This window comes from Sapajus apella, unplaced genomic scaffold (genome assembly GCF_009761245.1).
Source record: "Sapajus apella isolate SASKATOON/1434 unplaced genomic scaffold, GSC_monkey_1.0 scaffold1, whole genome shotgun sequence".
Classification (NCBI taxonomy): Eukaryota; Metazoa; Chordata; class Mammalia; order Primates; family Cebidae; genus Sapajus; species Sapajus apella.
This window is the reverse complement of record NW_022436941.1, coordinates 69,140,246-69,159,699: the sequence shown is the minus strand read 5'-3', so window position 1 is coordinate 69,159,699 and position 19,454 is coordinate 69,140,246. Positions and strand designations below refer to the sequence as shown.

Here is a 19,454-nt window from a genome sequence, read left to right as displayed (position 1 = left end):
GGTTTCACTGTGTTAGCCAGGATGGTCTCAGTCTCCTGACCTCATGATTGGAAGGTGAGATTCTTAAGGAACAACCAGTGTTGCGAAAATAATACAAATACCCACCCTCCCCTCAAAAAACCCCTAAATTCAGTTCTTCGCTTGCTAATGTGTGATCCTGGCAAAGCCATCTAAGCCGCTGAGCTTCATTTCCTCCACTCCATAGAGCTGTTGTAACTATCAAATAAAAGAATGTATATCAGCGCCTTTCATGAACTATACTATTGCTGCTACCGTAGAAATGGAAAGTGTGTAATAATAATTTGGACTAAATCCAAAACTACTTTGGACACTTCTGAGACTGTGGCCGCGCCACTGTCACCTTCCAAAGGCCACCAGGCTTTCCCTGATCTGGCACGGGCAGCGCACGCCCACCTTTCCAGGTGGGCGGTGCACACGTTGCTAGCCTCTCCAGGTGACCGCGGCAGCTGCCCGAGAGCGCAGGCGCGGAGGCAGACCACGTGAGAACCTGGCCACGCCTTCCGGCCTTAGCGTCACTCTGATCCCGCCTCTCTCGAATGCCATCGCGGGATCGCCCTGGAAACGCATTCTCCGGGAGCGGCAGCCGCCAATGGGAAGTTAGCGAGTGCCACGAACAGGCCAATAAGGAGGGAGCACTGCGGGGTTTAAACTTAAGGCTAGGCCGGCTCTTCCCGGCGTGCTGCGGAGGAACGGCTGTTGGTTTCTGGTGGATTCAGGTCCTCGGCTGGTCGGGACTCCGGTGTTCTGCTTCTCTCCGCTGCTGCCTGGTGAAGAGGCAGCCATGGCGCTCCGAGTCACCAGGGTGAGCCGCTGCGGACTGCGAACTAATGCGGCCTTCCTCGCTGCTGCCTGCTGGTCCTGCCTCGCCTGCAGGAGCCCCCCGAGCGGGAGAGGAATTCAGGAGCAATTTAGGGAGGAAGGTGGGAGGGGAGTCACCAAGAGAACCGAGGTGGGCCCAGGCCTGGTAGGAGAATGTGGGGGACGGTGGACGGAGAGAGGAAGGTGAGAAAAATATCTGGACCGATATTGGATAAATGTTTGGGGGAGGTGGAGAGTCGACCAGGAATCTTTTGAAAAAGTGTTGGAGGGTTCCTGAGTGGGCCCGCCAGCAACTGCGTAACCCCCATTCCAGAGAGAAGGTGTCTGCAGTTGGAGGCTTTTTCAGTTTCCTTTCAAATGTAAATTATCAGTATTTTAGGGCTGGCCAGGACTAATTAGGAAATCCCTCTATCGGTAAATGTAGAGGTTCTTGGTGGAAACTGACTTGTCACGGCCTCAGAGTACACTCTGGGACCCACGTTTTTCCTTGGAACCCATATTTAGTCGGCTTTCCTTCTGGGAACCTCTCTTGTGCCCCACCTTAATTAACCCTTGACTTACTCGAGCCTCCGTGGACCAGCTCTTAAAGTGGTCTTGCTTCTTTCAGAACTCGAAAATTAATGCTGAAAATACGACGAAGATCAGTATGGCAGGCGCAAAGCGCGTGCCTATGGCCCCTGCTGCAACCTCGAAGCCCGGACTGAGGCCAAGAACAGCTCTTGGGGACATTGGTAACAAAGTCAGTGAACAACTACAGGCCAAAATGCCTATGAAAAAGGTAGCCCTCTTCCTGACCTAACTTCTGTAAGAGCCCGCATTCCAACTGTGGTCCTTGATACAGAAATATTCCATTCTCTCTGTTTCATCTACACAGGAAGGAAAACCTTCAGCTACTGGAAAAGTTATTGCTAAAAAACTACCAAAACCTCTGGAAAAGGTACCTATGCTGGTGCCAGTGCCGGTGTCCCAGCCAGTGCCAGAGCCAGAACCTGAGCCTGTTAAAGAAGAAAAACTTTCGCCTGAGCCTATTTTGGTAAACTTATTCTTAACATTGTAGAGTCTTCTTGATTATTTCTTCTGTCCCTTATTTCACTGATACATGCAAGAGCATGTATTAATAGTAATATTGATATCATTTATTGAGTGCTTAGCATGAGGCAAGCTCTGCCTAACATTTTACATGCAGTAACTCACATAACCTTTACCTGTACTCTCTGAGGTAGGTATTATCACCATGCCTTTAGAAAGGTTATGTCAGGATCACACAGGTAAGTGGCCCATATGGGATTCAAGCTCAGGCTGTCTGGCTTCAGAATCTATGCTTTTTTTAACTTTCTTATATTACTTTCTTTGTTAATGATATTAAGAAGTAGCTGCCTGAACCAAAGGTTTTATTATCCAAGTACAAGCCATCTCTGCAGAATTTATCCTCGTAAACATAGAATATTGTCTTGATTTTTTTTTGGTGACAGGGTTTCACCATGTTGGTCAGCCTGGTCTTGAACTCCTGACTTCAGGTGATCTGCCCGCCTCAGCCTCTCAAAGTGCTGGGATTACAGGCGTGAGCCATGGCACCCAGCCTGAATTTTTTTTAAACTGCCTAATATGGCTACTAAATAATAAGCCTGTAACATTGGAATATGTAAATGAGTAAAACAGGAAGAATGCAACTCTTCAGGGAGTGGTTAAGAGGATGAATTAACATTTAGCCTCAAAGAAAAAAAATGTTAGGATGTTTTAGAAAAGAAAAAAAGATTTAGCCTCAAGACCAATAACTTTTTATTAAATATCAAATGTGTAAATGTGTCCTATCCTGTGAAGGAAATGTAGGTCATGTAGAGGAGGATGCTTTGATGGAATTGCAATGAACTGCATTCTGAAGCTCTGTTTTTTTTTAAACTTAGTTAAAACCAGTTGAGAAAATTATCTGAAAACAATTTTTTTGAGATGGCAGTCTCGCTCTGTTGCCCAAGCTGATATGCAGTGGCACGATCTCAGCTCACTGCAACCTGTGCCTCCCAAGTTCAAGCAATTTTCCTGCCTCAGCCTCCCAAGTAGCTGGGATTATAGGCACACGCCACCACACCCAGCTGATATTTATATTTTTAGTAGAGGGGGTTTCACCATGTTGACCAGGCTAGTCTCAAACTCCTGACCTCAAGTGATCCACCCACCTTGGCCTCCCAAAGTGCTGGGATTACAGGCGTGAGCCACCATTTAGCTTGAGCCTGGCCAGTTTAGCTTATTGTATCTAAGGATAAGAGATTGAAAGATACTGCTTTAGTGTTGAATTTCTGGTCATAGTACTTGAAACTTGTAGCCAGCACAGTCTTTAACTGGGCATATCAAACTACGTGAGGCTTTCTTGAAAGGCCCATACTGATTCTTAACTTTGTGTGATTCTTAACTAAGTGATTCCCACTTAGTAAGAATGCCTTCCCCACCCTGTCTTTCATTTAGCTAATAACCTTTTCATCCTGGAAAACAGCTCAAGCATCAACTCCTGAAGCTTTCCCTAACTTCCCCCATCTCTACCCCTATTCCTAGAATCCATCTTTTTTTTTTTTTTTTTTTTTTTTTTTTGAGGTGGAGTCTCACTCTGTTGTGGCTGGAGTCCAGTGGTGCGATCTCAGCTCACCGCAACCTCCATCTCCCAGGTTCGAGCAATTCTCCTGCCTCAGCTTCCCATGCAGCTGGGAATACAGGCATGTGCCACCATGCCCGGCTGATTTTTGCATTTTTAATAGAGACAGGTTTTCTTTTTTTTAAGGGTTGGGATTTCACCATGTTGGTCAGGCTGGTCTCAAACTCCTGACCTCAGGTGACCCACCTGCCTCGGCCTCCGAAAGTGCTGGGATTACAGGGATGAGCCACCACCCCCAGACTCAGTCTTATTTTGAGAAGGAGTTTCACTCTTGTTGCCCAGGCTGGAGTGCAATGGCGCAATCTCAGCTCACTGCAACCTCCACCTCCCGGGTTCAAGCGATTCTCCTGCCTCAGCCTCCCAAGTAGCTGTGATTACAGGCATGCGCCACCATACCCGGCTAATTTTTGTATTTTTAGTAGAGACAGAGGTTCTCCATGTTGGTCGGGTTGGCCTCAAACTCCCGACCTCAGATGATTTGCCCTCACTTTGAGAGGCCATGCGCCACCATGACCAGCCAGTCTTATTTCTTTACTTAACTTTGTCTATTAAGAGCCCCTTGAGGATGCAATGAAGTCAATGCCTTGCAGAGTTTGACTTGAAGAAGGTGCTCAATAAATGTTTGAACAGTGGAATAAAGGGAGCATGAAGGAAATGGTTAATGGTGATGGAGTTAGTTAATCCTTGGTAGTCAGGACAGAATTTGTGTTCTTTTGAGTAGTGAGAAGCAGTTTATATTTTGAAATAAGGACTAGACTGAATTGTCATTTATTTGGATTAACTTCACATGTTGCTCATAAAGATTAATTACTTCTCAGTTTCCTTTGGAGGAAAGTCTAGAATGTGAATTCATTTGCTTCCAACTTTAAACTGACTCACTTTAAGTTGGCTTTTCACTCTTTTTTTTTTTTTTTTTTTTTTCCCACCCAGGCTGGAGTAGAGTGGTGTAGTCATAGCTCACTGTATCCTCAAACTCCTGGGCTCAAGTGATCGTCCTGCCTTGGCCTCCTGAGTAGCTAGAACTACAGGCACCTGCCTTCACCCTCATGCCCAGCTAATTTAAACATTTTTTTGTAAAGATGAGTTCTTGCAATGTGGCCCAGGCTAGTCTGGAACTCATAGTCTCAAAGGATCCTCCCACCTCAGCCACCCAAAGTACTGGGATTACAGGCTTGAGCCACCATACCCGACCTCATTCTTTTTATTTGAGCAATTATATGAAGACTTTTTTTTTTTTTTTTTTTTTTTTTTTTTTTAAAGAGACAGGGTCTTGCTATATTTATATTGCCCAGGCTGGTCTTGAACTCCTGGCCTCAACCTCAGCCTCTCAAAGTGCTGGGATTAAAGATATGAGCCACCGCACCGAACTCAAATGATCTCTTTTGATGTTAATCACTTCCTAAAAAGAAATGGAATGAATCTGAAAAGATACTTTTCCTTTCAGGAAATGATTTGTATGTCAATTCAGCAGAATACTGTCTTAAGTTGGTACCAATAAACTGACCTTAACTATAGTGCTTACTCCTATTTGCTATTGTTTCAAGAAATCTCTTTGTTTCAAGGTTGACACTCCCTCTCTAAGCCCAATGGAAACATCTGGATGTGCCCCTGCAGAAGAAGACCTGTGTCAGGCTTTCTCTGATGTAATTCTTGCAGTAAATGATGTGGATGCAGAAGATGGAGTGGATCCAAACCTTTGTAGTGAATATGTGAAAGATATTTATGCTTATCTGAGACAACTTGAGGTCAGTATTATCACTTGTTGTTGTTGTTTTTTTCTAAACTGCTTCTAACTTTATGAAAGTATTTTCTATCAGTAGTTTATAATAATTCAAGCAGGACGTGGGCAGCATTTCTTAAAAACCACTGAAAAGTTTTTTTTTTTTTTTTTGAGACGGCGTTTCACTCATGTTACCCAGGCTGGAGTGCAATGGCGCGATCTCGGCTCACCGCAACCTCCGCCTCCTGGGTTCGGGCAATTCTCCTGCCTCAGCCTCCTGAGTAGCTGGGATTACAGGCACACGCCACCATGCCCAGCTAATGTTTTGTATTTTTAGTAGAGATGGGGTTTCACCATGTTGACCAGGATGGTCTCGATCTCTTGACCTCGTGATCCACCCGCCTCGGCCTGCCAAAGTGCTGGGATTACAGGCTTGAGCCACCGTGCCCGGCACAGCATTTCTTAAGAGTAGATTGCACTTTGAAATTCTCCTTCATGGAATACCTAAAATAAAAAGTCACTAAACCAATGAAATCTGTTTGCCATTCTGTGTCGTCAAGTTCGAAGTTAGCATGGATACTACTATTGCTCTTCCTAAAGGAAAGTCCACAGATTGAATTTGATATGTAACTTATGCCATCTCCATTGCAGTTTGAATGGTTAAGTCCCAAACTCTGCATTTTAGGCGATAATGAATGGGTCAGGAAGTGGATGAGGAAGTAGACTATACTGAAAGACTATAGCCACCCCTAACACAAGGCGGTTTGTGTTAGTGTGGCTGATGGGCATCCAATTGTTGGTGAAATTATTTGTGCTCTGAAGGAGTACGCTCAAAAGCTAGGTTTTGATTCATTTCAGTTTGATCCCACTTTTGAAACTTTCTGTTAATGGCATTTGCCCTTTCCCCACAAACACAAGCATTCTATATGGCAGCATAAACATACTAGCATAAGCAATACCATATTTACCCAGTTTGTTTGTTTTTTTGTTTTGTTGATTCTGTCGACCAGGATAGAGGGCAACCTCTGCCTCTTGGGTTCAAGCAATTCTGCCTCAGCCTCCCGAGTAGTTGGGATTGCAGGCACATGCCACTATGCCTGGCTAACTTTTTGTATTTTTACTTGTTGTTTTTTTGGTTTTAATTTTTTTTTTTTTTTAGACAGGGCCTTGCTGTGTTGTTCAGGCTAGAGTGCAGTGGCGCAATTTCAGCTCACTGCAACCTCCACCTCCTGGGTCAAGTGATTCTCATGCTTCAGCCTCCCGAGCAGCTGGGATTACAGGTGCCCACCACAGCACCCGGCTAATTTTTGTATTTTTAGTAGAGATAGGGTTTCACTATGTTGGCCAGACTGGTCTCAAACTCCTGACCTCAGGTGATATCCTCCGCCCCCCACCCGCCCACCTTAGCCTCCCAAAGTGCTGGGATTACAGGCATGAGCCACCACACCCAGCCCGCAGTTGTTTATATGCATTGTCTTATGTCATCATTGACATCTTCATCTCTTTCCTGCTCCTTTTGAGCCTCTCCTTTTTTTTTTTGTAGGTTCTTTGTTTGAGACAGAGCTTCAGTATTCTTCCTCCCCAGGCTGGAGTGCAGTGTCGTGATCTCTGCTCACTGCACCCTCTATCGCCTGGGTTCAAGCAACTCTCCTGCGTCAGCCTCCCAAGTAGCTGGGATTACAGGCATGCACCACCACACCCCTCTAATTGTGTATTTTTAGTAGAAATGGGATTTCTCCATGTTGGTCAGGGTGGTCTCGAACCCCCAACCTCAGGTGATCCAACCATCTTGGCTTCCCAAAGTGATGGGATTACAGGCATGAGCCACTGCTCCCAGCCCTCCTTTTGGGCCTCTGCTTTTTCTATAGGATTCTTCTGCAAGAAGAGTTCTTTGCCAGGAGCAGTCTTCTACTTTGGGTTTCTTCTCATATCTTCTGCTTTTTAAAGTTGTGGTCTAACTTTGGAGGATTAAATTTAGTAAATACGCTGTTTCTTGATGCTTCATTCTTGTTCTGTGAAAGGCCATATATGCAGAACGACCCTGCAAATGTCAAAGGAGCCTAGAAACCAAGATATAAGGCAGATAAATGGAGATTGTTGGTATTGGGTGACTGATTAGGAGGAATTTACAGACAAGTACAGTCTTGTGTGGCTGAAAGATGTAGATCTCTGCACTGTAACCCCTCATACCCAGGGCTTGGGTATGTATACATCATCTTGGGGAAAGTATGCATGCTCTAGAAAGAATGTGTGGGTGGCTGAGAGAATGCTGCCGACATCACAGCCTATAGTGTATAAAATAGTATCAAGGGCTGTTTTGGAGAAAAGGCCAAACTTAAAGTGAACAGGCAGAAGTCACATGGGATTAGCATTTAAAATAAAGTCACTCTTGTCCCCACAGTTCTTAGCTATGTTGCTGCTGGGATTTAGCCCTGGAGCAGGCAGGAATATTGTAGTACATGGGGTCCAGCTTCTCTGGGAGTTACTGATATTTTCTCTACATAAAGCTCAGGTTCTAGGTTTAAAGGCTTAAGTGAAAAGATCTGAGCTGATAGTATAGTATCTTTATTTGGAAGGAAGTGGGCCAGCAGCAGCTGTGGTGAATTGAATATTGTAAGACCTGACAATATAAAAAAGCTGTCACACTGTCCTATCTAATGTGTTTGTTTGTTTGTTTTTCGTGTTTTTGGAGGCAGTCTTGCTCTGTCACCCAGACTGGAGTACAGTGGTGCAGTTTCGGCTCCCTGTAGCCTCCACCTCCTCGGTTCAAGCGATTCTCGTGCCTCAGCTTCCTGAGTAGCTGGGACGACAGGCGTGAGCAACCATGCCCAGCTAATTTTTGTATTTTTAGTGGAGATAGTGTTTTGCCATGTTGGCCAGGCTGGTCTTGAACTCCTGGCCTCAAGCAATCTGCCCACTTCAGCCTCCCAAAGTGCTGAGATTACAGGCATAAGCCACCACGCTGGCCTTAATGTTTGCTTTCCTTCTTGGTGATGGTGTTTGTGGTGACTCTATGAATAACTGACTTAAGAACTTACATAGGCTGGGCGCATTGGCTCACACCTGTAATCCCAGCACTTTGGGAGGCTGAGGCGGGTGGATCACCTGAGGTCAGGAGTTCCAAACCAGCCTAGCCAACATGGTGGAACCCTGTCTCTACTAAAACAAAACAAAAAAATTATCCAGGCATGGTGGCACATGCCTGTAATCCCAGCTACACAGGAGGCTGAGGCAGGAGAACTGCTTGAAACCTGGGAGGTGAAAGTTGCAGTGAGCTGAGATCGCACCATTGCACTCCAGCCTGAGCAACAAAAGTGAAACTCCGTCTTAAAAAAAAAAAACAACAACTGATATTCTAAGTGCCCCTGTGCTACTGTAGGAAGTAACTGATCTTTCTGGACATAATATATTACATGGAATCAGGTTTCTAAGAATAATCAGCATTTTCTTTTCAGGAAGAGCAAGCAGTCAGACCGAAATACCTACTGGGTCGGGAAGTTACTGGAAACATGAGAGCCATCCTAATTGACTGGCTAGTACAGGTCCAAATGAAATTCAGATTGTTGCAGGAGACCATGTACATGACTGTCTCCATTATTGATCGGTTCATGCAGGTGAGCATTTCAGTAATAGTTTTCCCTTTTGGGATTCTAGCTGTCATAAGAAAATGACTTTCAGCTAAAGTCGTTCTTGGGGGATTTGATGTTATTAATTAAGATTTTGCTATGGGAGAATGACTGTCTACCTCTCCTCCATCATAGCTCTGTGTCTCCTTTTCACATATTTTATTCATCCTGTTAAAATTCCCATTGCAGAATAATTGTGTGCCCAAGAAGATGCTGCAGCTAGTTGGTGTCACTGCCATGTTTATTGCCAGCAAATATGAAGAAATGTACCCTCCAGAAATTGGTGACTTTGCTTTTGTGACTGACAACACTTACACTAAGCACCAAATCAGACAGATGGAAATGAAGATTCTAAGAGCTTTAAACTTTGGTCTGGGTCGGCCTCTACCTTTGCACTTCCTTCGGAGAGCATCTAAGATTGGAGAGGTAAAAGTTTGAGAAACCTTTCGGTATGGGTACATTAGGGAACACTGCTGCTGACTAAGCAAGTCAAATTCAATTAAGTTGTATTATACCTAACTACATGGGGAAGGGATAAAGATGTTCTTTATTTCTAGTTGGGCTGCATGTTAATATTAGGGATTTCCATGGGCACTTGCATTTGAGTTTGTAGACAAACACTTGTAGTTAAAGATACATATGGGTATGCAGCTTATTGCCAAAGGAAAATTTTCTGAAAGAAGCTCAGTGATGGGTTTTGTTTCAGGCTGATGTTGACCAACATACTTTGGCCAAATACCTGATGGAACTAACTATGTTGGACTATGATATGGTGCACTTTCCTCCTTCTCAAATTGCAGCAGGAGCTTTTTGCTTAGCACTGAAAATTCTGGATAATGGTGAATGGGTAAGCTCTGTCCCACAGAACTTCTAAACTTTTAAATTGTCAAGAGTGTTTGACTGAATACAGGACTTTTGTTACTAAAAGGCACTTCAAGTGGTTCATAAATATGGGATCTACTGAAGGAGTAATTACAAAAGATGTCTTAGAATATTTCTACATCTTTTTTTTTTTTTTTTTTTTTTTGAGATGGAGTTTCGCTCTTGTTACCCAGGCTGGAGTGCAATGGCGCGATCTCGGCTCACCGCAACCTCTGTCTCCTGGGTTCAGGCAATTCTCCTGCCTCAGCCTCCTGAGTAGCTGGGATTACAGGCACGCGCCACCATGCCCAGCTAATTTTTTTTTGTAGTTTTAGTAGAGACGGGGTTTCACCGTGTTGACCAGGATGGTCTCGATCTCTTGACCTTGTGATCCACCCGCCTCAGCCTCCCAAAGTGCTGGCATTACAGGCTTGAGCCACCGCGCCCGGCATCTTTTTGTTTTTAAGACAAGGTCTTGTTCTGTCACACAGGCTGGAGTGCAGTGGTGCGATGTTGGCCCACTGCAACCTCACCCTCCCCTAGCTAATTTTAATTTTTTTCATGTCAGATGGAACTGTGACAAAGTTGGCCTCAAGGAAGTGGAGTCTAGTTTTAGGGGGTGCAAGTCAGCAATTACAATAATGAAATTAGGTGTGAGCACAGCATGAGAGCACCTATCAAAGGACAAGTCTTAGGCTTTGTCTTAAATTTCAATTATATTAATAATTAGTTATGCAGTGCTCATCCCTTCCCCACTCTTGAATAACATCTAACATCTAGAAGCTTTATGAAAATCATTACTGATTGAGCATTTTTAACATTAACTTTTGTTGTCTTAGACACCAACTCTACAGCATTACCTGTCATATACTGAAGAATCCCTTCTCCCAGTTATGCAGCACCTGGCTAAGAATATAGTCGTGGTAAATCAAGGGCTTACAAAGCACATGGTGAGTCAATCTAGCATCAATGTAAGATGTTGAAAAGTGAAAATAATTCAAACATCATGCCTGCAAATGCCTGGTTTATTTTGAATGAGTCAATATTTTAAATGAATACCTGTATCATTGGATCTTGTGACTTTTTTTCCTCTCTTTAATTGCTATACTTTTGTCTTCCAGACTATCAAGAACAAGTATGCTACGTCAAAACATGCTAAGATCAGCACTCTAGCACAGCTGAATTCTGCACTAGTTCAAGATTTAGCCAAGGCTGTGGCAAAGGTGTAACTTGTAAACTTGAGTTGGAGTACTATATTTACAAATAAAATTGGCACCATGTGCCATCTGTACATATTACTATTGCATTTACTTACTTTTAATAAAGCTTGTAGCCCCTTTTACTTTTTTATAGCTTAACTCATTTGAATGTGGTTACTTCCTACTGTAGGGTAATGGAAAAGTTGTTTTAAAAGGTATGGTGGGGAATATTTTTAAAAACTGCTTTTGGTTTATCTAGGGACCCAATTGATGTATGTTTATATACTTGGTTCTTGTTTTATGTTTTATGTACCTGGCTTTTACTTTATTAATATGAGTTACAGAAGGTGATGGAGGTATTTGAAAACTTTACTTCCATAGGACATACTGCACCTAAGCCAAGTCGTCATGGAGAATCGGCTTTGAGGCTCTATTTTTTTTTTTTTTTTTCCTGAGTCTTGCTCTGTTGCCCAGGCTGGAGTTGCAATGGGGTGATCTCAGCTCATTGCAATCTCCGCCTTCTGGGTTTAAGCAATTCTCTGTCTGTAGTGTCCCAAATAGTTGGGATTACAGGTCCCTGCCACCATGCCCAGCTAATTTTTTTTCTGTATTTTTTGTAGAGACGGGGTTTCACCCTGTTGGCCAGGCTGGTCTTGAGCTCCTGACCTTGTGATCCGTCTGCTTCCCAAAGTGCTGGGATTACAGGTGTGAGCCTGGCAGCTCTTTTTTTAAAGTAAAAGTCTACCACCTCATCCCTAGTCCCCCTGTTTTCTGTTTCTTCTGGTGATTGCTGCCATCATTCTAAGTTAATTACTTTTACCACTATTTAAGTTATCAATCTTAGCTAGTATCTTTTCAAACTTTCACTTTGAAAAATGAGAGCTTATATTCTAAGCCCAGTTTTCATTTTGTTTTTGTGTTTTGATTAAGAAAATAAAACAATACTCAAATACAAAAGGTATCTTTTTTAAAAAATTAATTTGACCCCTTATCCTCTTTCCAAATCCCACCCATCTATCTGAAGGACATCAACAATTATGGATTTATCCTTTCATGCCTTGTATAAATATAGATGTGCATATGAATTTTTATGGGTTTATTCAAAATGTGATTCATTCTATATACATAACAATTATCTTCCTCACACAAGCCTACCTGTATTTGTGCCTTATATTACACAGTACAAATAAATAGTCATGTGCCCCACGAACATATTGGTCAAACAGACTACATATACAATGGTGGTCCCATAAGATTATTATACCATATTTTTACTGTACCTTTTCTGTGTTTAAATATGGAAATACTGACTTGTGTTATAATTGCCTGGAGTATTCAATAACATGGTGTGTAGGTCTGTAGCCTAGGAGCTATAAGCTACACTATATAGCCTAGGATTGTAGTAGGGTATGCCATCTAGATTTTTGTGAGTCCACTCTGATGTTTGAACAATAAGTCACCTAATGACACATTCCTCAAATCATAGCCCAGTCATTAAGCAACACATGGCTAATGTATTCAATCATTTCCCCTGTTCATTCAGACTGCCTTTTTCTCTGTCCCTACAATTTTGTTTATATATTGTTTTATACCATGCTTTTATGTATTCTAGGTTCCCTAAAGCAAGCATGCATTTTAAATTTTGACAGAACCAGATAACATCCAAAAGTACCAGTTTTCTCTGCATTATTAAAACAGGCGGGGCCGGGAGGCAGATCACAAGGTCAGGAGTTTAACACCAGCCTAGCCAACATGGTGAAACCCTGTCTCTACTAAAAATATAAAAATTAGGCAGTCATGGTGGTAGGTACCTGTAATCCCAGCTACTTGGGAGGCTGAGGCAGGAGAATTGCTTGATAAATAAAATAAAAATTGAAGGTAATCAGTGTTTTATTTCTATGACTCAAACTGGCAAATATATTTGCTGTTATAACCTTTATTTTTATTTTTTGAGATGGAGACTCGCACCATCACCCAGGCTGAAGTGCAATGGCATGATCTCTGCTCACTGCAACCTCCGTCTCCCAGGTTCAAGCAGTTATCCTGCCTCAGCCTCCCAAGTAGCTAGGATTACAGGTACCTGCCACCATGCCCAGCTAATTTTTTTTTTTTTTTGTATTTTTAATAGAGATGGGGTTTCACCATGTGGACCAGTTCTTGAACTGTTCTTGAACTCCTGACCTCAAGTGATCTGCCCCACTTGGCCTCCCAAAATGCTGGGATTGGGAGTGAGCCACAGTGGTGAGCCACTGCACCCAGCCTGTTTTAACTTTTGATAGCAAGTTGAATAAATTTGTCTACTTGGCAACAATATGGAATACCTTCCTACTTTGTCATTTTCCTTTTGACTGTTTATGCTATCTTGCCAGGCAGGAAAACTTAAGTTTTCATATTATCAAATCTACTTTTCCTGTAGTTGCTTTTGGATTTTCAGTTTTAAGATCAACTTCATCTGCACGTAGGCAAGAACGTAAATAAAAAATAGAAAAAGGAAACTAAGATCAACTTCATCCTCAAACCAAGAATGTTTTCTAAAAATCTAAATTTTTCCTGTTTAGGCTCTGTAATCTTTCAGTAAGCAATTTTTATATGTGGTGTAAAGTGGAATTCTTCCAGATGGATACCCATTTATGCCAGTGCTGTGATTGAAACCCTCCTTGTCCATCTTGAAATATCTTCACTGGGCACGGTGGCTCACGCCTGTAATCCCAGCACTTTGGGAGGCTGAGGTGAGCAGATCACGAGGTCAGGAGTTTGAGACAGACCTGGCCAACATAATGAAACACCGTCTCTACTAAAACTACAAAAAAATTTAGCCAGGCATGGTGGCATGTGCCTGTAATCCTAGCTACGCCGGAGGGTGAGGCAGGAGAATCACTTGAACCCGGGAGTCGGAGGTTGTGGTGAGCTGAGATCACACCACTGCACTCGAGCCTAGGCAACAGAGCGAGACTGTCTCCGGAAAAAAAAAAAAATCTAGGCCAGGCACGGTGGCTCATGCCTGTAATCCCAGCACTTTGGGAGGCTGAGGTGGGTGGATCACATAGTCAGGAGTTCGAGACTAGCCTAGCCAATATACAGTAACCCTGTCTCTACTAAAAATATTAAAAAATTAGCCTGGGGTGGTGGTGCATGCCTGTGATCCCAGCTATTCAGGATGCTGAGGCAGGATAGTTGCTTGAACCCGCAAGGCAGAGGTTGCAGTGAGTGGAGATTATGACACTGCACTCCAGCCTGGGCAACAGAATGAGATTCTGTCTCAAAAAAAAAACAAACTTCAATGCCCATCTATTGTTCCCTGATCTTGTTTTTTCCTGTGATAATACAATAGTTTTACCAGTTTATCAGGTAAGATGAGGTTTACCAAATATGTAGGGGTACTACCAAACACTTTTCCATAAAAACTTTAAAATTGTGTACAGTTACCAAAAAAAAATTTTTTTTTTTTTTTGAGACAGTCTCACTCTGTTGCCCAAGCTGGAATGCAGTGGCACGACCTTGGCTCACTGTAACCTTTGCCTCCCCCTTCAAGCAATTCTTCTGCCTCAGCCTCCTGAATAGCTGGGATTACAGGTGTGCGCCACCACACACACCCAGCTGACTGTATTTTTAGTAGAGGGGGTTTTACCATGTTGGCCAGGCTGCTCTAACTTTTGACCTCAGGTGATCTGTCTGCCTCTGCCTCCCAAAGTGCTGGGATTACAGGCATGAGCCACTGCACTCAGCCCTCCTTTGAGATTTTGACTATACATTATGAACTAGCTTGGGTTAGACTGGCATATTGTCTTAGCATCTAGAAACTTCAATAATCCTTGTTGCATGCCCCTCAGTAACTTTGGAATTTAATTGTATAATTCTGCAACTTTCTTAAATTTATGGCTGGGTTTATGGGTTTTGCCTTTTGTCACTATTGTTGAATGAGATATATTTCCTACTTCTGTTTTTTAAAATTTTTTTCTTCATCTCCCTAGTAGTGTAGCCCACTATTGTTTTCTTTTCTTTTTTTTCTTTTTCTTTTTTTTTTTTTTTTTTTGAGACGGAGTTTCACTCTTGTTACCCAGGCTGGAGTGCAATGGCGCGATCTCGGCTCACCGCAACCTCCGCCTCCTGGGTTCAGGTAATTCTCCTGCCTCAGCCTCCTGAGTAGCTGGGATTACAGGCACGTGCCACCATGCCCAGCTAAATTTTTTTGTATTTTTTTTTTTTAGTAGAGACGGGGTTTCACCATGTTGACTAGGATGGTCTCGATCTCTTGACCTTGTGATCCACCCACCTCAGCCTCCCAAAGTGCTGGGATTACAGGCTTGAGCCACCGCGCCCGGCCTCTTTTTTTTTTTTTTTTTTTTTTTGAGACAGAGTTTTGCTTTTGTTGCCCAGGCTGGAGTGCAATGGCTCGATGTCGGCTCACTGCAACCTCCGCCTCCCAGGTTCAAGTGATTCTCCTGCCTCAGCCTCCTGAGTAGCTGGGACTACAGGTGCCCTTCATGATGTCCGGCTAATTTTGTATTTTTAATAGACATAGGGTTTTATCATGTTAGTCAGGTTGGTCTCAAACTCCTGACCTCAGGTGATCCAACCGCCTCAGCCTCCCAAAGTGCTGGGATTACAAGCATGAGCCACTGCACCCAGCCTCGTTTTGTTTTAAATAGAGGCAAGGTCTCACTCTGTCACCCAGGCTAGAGTACAGTGGTGCAATCATAGTGCACTGCAGCCCTAAGCTCCTGTGCTCCAGCTATCCTACCACCTCAGCTTCCTGGGTAGCTATGACTACAGGTGCGCTAACCACATTCCGCTAATTATTTTTCCTTTTTTTGTGTAGAGATGGTGGTCTCACTGTGTTGTCCAAGCTGGTCTCAAACTGGCCTCAAGTGACTCTCCCATCTCGGCCTCTTAAAGCACTTCTAATTATTTAATTTCCTATCCAGTTGACATCAATTTTCCTTCATTTTATTTTATTTTATTTTTTATTTTTTTGAGACAGAGTCTCGCTCCATCGCCAGGCTGGAGTGCAATGGCATGATCCCGGCTCACTGCATCCGTTTTCCGGTTTCAAGCAATTCTCTTGCCTCAGCCTCCCGAGTAGCTGGGACTACAGGCACGCACCACCACACCCGGCTAATTTTTTGTACTTTTAGTAGAGACGGGATTTCACCATGTTGGCCAGGATGTCTCGATCTCTTGACCTCGTGATCCGCCCACCTCCGCCGCCCAAAGTCCTTCTTTATTTTTTATTGGAGAATTTTCTAGTTCTTAAATCCAAAAGTTTCACTTTTATAATATTAGAATCTCCAAAATAATCAGTGATAATAGATGGTTTCCTTTCCTTGAATTGATGTCACACAGTAATAGAAACTATAAAGATCAATTAAATAGCAAAAAATATCAAATGATAAAAATACTGTGTTGAGTTTATTTACTTTTTAAATTTTTATTCCATGATGTGCTCAAACTGTGTGGAGTTTTTAATAGGCAAGGTTGTGGAATTCCCCAACATTAATAGAAAATCATGTCCATGTTCGTAGCTCACGTCTATAATCCCAGCACTTTGGGATGTTGAGGCAGGAGGATTGCTTGAGGCCAGGAGTTCAAGACTGACCTGGGCAACATAGTGAGACCCTGTCTCTATAAAAAATATAAAAAATCAGGGGCCAGGCACAGTGGCTCACGCCTGTAATCCCAGCACTTTGGGAGGCCGAGGGGGCGGATCACCTGAGGTTGGGACTTCGAGACCAGCCTGACCAACATGGTGAAACCCCATCTCTATTAAAAATACAAAAAATAGCTGGGCATGGTGGTGGTGCCTGTAGTTCCAGCTACTTGGGAGGCTGAGGCAGGAGAATCACTTGAACCTGGGAGGTGGAGGTTGCAGTGAGTCGAGATCCAGCCACTGCACTCCAGCCTGGCAACAGAGGGAGACTCTATCTCAAAAAAATAAAAGAAAAAAGAAAAAAAAATCATCCATTCTAGATTTTTCAAGTTATAGTTGTAGAGGACTATGACATAATCTCTTCTGAATGTACAGTTATATCTTCTTTCTCAGTCCTGATGTTGACTACTTTTGTTTTCTAATCAGATTTGCCCATGGGGTTATTATATTGGTCTTTTGAAAAAAGAACTAGTTTTTGGTATTACCATTTCTACCATTTTTATTTTGTGGTTTTAGCTTTTACATTATTTCCCACCATCCCCTTTTATTTTCTAGTTTAAGTATTTTCTATATTTTAATCATGAAGGTGAGGCAGGAGAATAGGGTCTGGAGGCAGGGAACCTAAAGCAGATTCACGCTGACATCCTAGAACTAAATAAATAAATAAAAAATCCCAAACTTCCAGGCCAGGCGTGGTTGCTTACACCTGCAATCCCAGCACTTTGGGAGGCCGAGGTGGGTGGATCATCTGAGGTCACGGGTTTGAGACCAGCCTGGCCAACACGAAACGCCATCTCTAAAAAAAAAATAAAAAAAAAAAGGAAACGAAAAAGAAAGAAAATCCCAACTTTCCACACCTAAGTAACAAAAGGACCTGAGGGTACTCCCTTTGCAAACCCCCCATCCCCTTTTTTCTGTGTGGCAGATGGAAAATTGAAAGTACCTTCGATTGGTTGATTTTGGCAACCAATCAGACTATTGTGGGCCACTACTTTATTTGCATGGGTTGTACAATAACTGGCCAATGGGAAACATCAAGAGGGTATGTAAGCCCCAGAAAATTCTCTAACCCCGCTCTTCAGACCCTATGCTTGGCCCACTACCACCCTGTGAAGTGTACTTTTTTTTTTTTTTTTTTTTTTTTGAGACAGCTCCATCTACTGCCCAGGCTGGAGTGCACTGGCACGATCTTGACTCACTGCAACCTCTGCCTCCTGGGTTCAAGTGATTCTCCTGCCTCAGCCTACCAAGTAGCTGGGATTATAGGTGTGCACCACCACACCCAGCTGATTTTGTATTTTTAGTAGAGAGGGGGTTTACCATGTTGGCCAGGCTGGTCTCAAACTCCTGACCTCAAGTGATCCACCAGCCTAGGCCTCCCAAAGTGTTGGGATTACAGGTGTGAACCACTGTGCCTGGCCAGTCAATCAATATCTTTTGAAGATTTTTTTTTTTTTTTTTTTTTTTGGTCAGACAGCTTGATGATTTTTGCTTGGCAATTTTATTTTTTTATTTTTATTTTTTTCAGAATTTTCAATTTTTGCCTCCTCAGAAGAAAGGATTTGACTGAGAGGCATAAGACAGAAGAGAGATCCAGGCAAGTTTCAGAGCAGGAGTGAAAGTTTATTTAAAAAGCTTTAGAATAGTAAGGAAATGAAAGAAAATAAAGGAAAGAAAGGTCTGTGCTTTCCTTGGTTGAGAAACCAAGTGCACCTAGTGACTTTTAATGTTACTGAAGATGTGGCATGTGAAAAAGGCATCTTTTGCTAGCACAGTGGCTCATATCTATAATCCCAGTGCTTTTTTGTTTTGTTTTTGTTTTAAATCTTGGCCAGGCTGGTCTCAAACTCCTGGGCTCCACAGATCCTCTCGCCTCGGCCTCCCAAAGTGCTAGGATTACAAGACAGCCACCACACTCGGCCATGTAATCACAGTGTTTTGGGAGGCCAATTCTATCTCATATTGGATAACCATTGCATTATTATTTTTATTATTTTTTTAATTATTTTTTTTTTTGAAAGAGAGTCTTGCTCTGTCACCCAGGCTGGAGTGCAGTGGTGAGATCTCCGCTCACTGCTACCTCAGCCTCCCAGGTTCAAGCAATTCTGCCTCAGCCTCCTGAGTAGCTGGGACAACAGATGCCTGCCACCACGCCATGCTAATTTTTGTATTTTTAGTAGAGACAGGGTTTCATTGTGTTAGCCAGGACGGTCTTGATTTCCTGACCTGGTGATCTACCTGCCTGGGCCTCCCAAAGTGCTAGAATTACAGGCGTGAGCCACTGTAACCAGCCTATTTTTAAAAAAAATTTTTGAGACAGTCTTTTTTGTATTTTTAATAGAGGATCAGTTGAGGCCAAGAGTTTAAGACGAGCCTGGGCGGAAGTCTCTATTCTATAAAAAATAATGTTAGGCCTGGTGGCCGGTGGCTCAACCTGAGTGACAGAGTGCGACTGTGACTCTAAAAATCAAAAACAAAAACAAAAAAACCCTACCACAATTTTTTTTTTTTTTTGAGATGGAGTCTTGCTCTGTCACCAGGCTGGAGTGCAGTGACGCAATCTCAGCTCACTGCAACCTCCGCCTCCTGGGTTCAAGCGATTCTTCCGCCTCAGCCTCCTGAGTAGCTAGGACCAGAGGCGCGTGCCACCACGCCCGGCTAACTTTTGTATTTTTAGTAGAGGCGGAGTTTCACCATGTTGGCCAGGATGGTCTCAATCTCTTGACCTCGTGATCCGCCCACCTCGGCCTCCCAAAGTGCTGGAATTACAGGCGTGAGCCACCAATCCCGGCCTTTTTTTTTTTTTTTTTGAAATGTAGTTTCATTCTTGTTGCCCAGGCTAGAGTGCAATGGCACAATCTCGGCTCACTGAAACCTCTGCCTTCCAGGTTCAAGCGATTCTCCTGCCTCAGCCCCC

The 19,454-nt window shown here is 43.2% G+C and overlaps 1 protein-coding gene across 1 annotated transcript; it reads left to right on the top strand.

Moving 5' to 3' along the window:
- The first annotated feature begins 569 nt into the window (after nucleotides 1–569).
- Nucleotides 570–11,049, top strand: CCNB1 (cyclin B1). The gene is made up of 9 exons (XM_032279260.1): nucleotides 570–823; nucleotides 1,448–1,618; nucleotides 1,715–1,873; nucleotides 5,047–5,229; nucleotides 8,660–8,818; nucleotides 9,020–9,256; nucleotides 9,537–9,677; nucleotides 10,531–10,641; nucleotides 10,813–11,049. The coding sequence occupies exons 1-9, from the start codon at nucleotides 803–805 to the stop codon at nucleotides 10,918–10,920; spliced, it is 1,290 nt and encodes a 429-aa protein (XP_032135151.1). The 5' UTR covers nucleotides 570–802; the 3' UTR covers nucleotides 10,921–11,049.
- The last annotated feature ends 8,405 nt before the right edge of the window (nucleotides 11,050–19,454 follow it).

What these genes read in the sequence shown, in the direction of transcription:
- CCNB1 (XM_032279260.1), top strand. Translation starts at nt 803, where the DNA reads ATGGCGCTCCGAGTCACCAGG. An exon ending in CCAAAATGCCTATGAAAAAG is followed by an intron (nt 1,619 to 1,714) that starts GTAGCCCTCTTC and finishes TCATCTACACAG; the next exon opens with GAAGGAAAACCTTCAGCTAC. An exon ending in CTTATCTGAGACAACTTGAG is followed by an intron (nt 5,230 to 8,659) that starts GTCAGTATTATC and finishes TTTTCTTTTCAG; the next exon opens with GAAGAGCAAGCAGTCAGACC.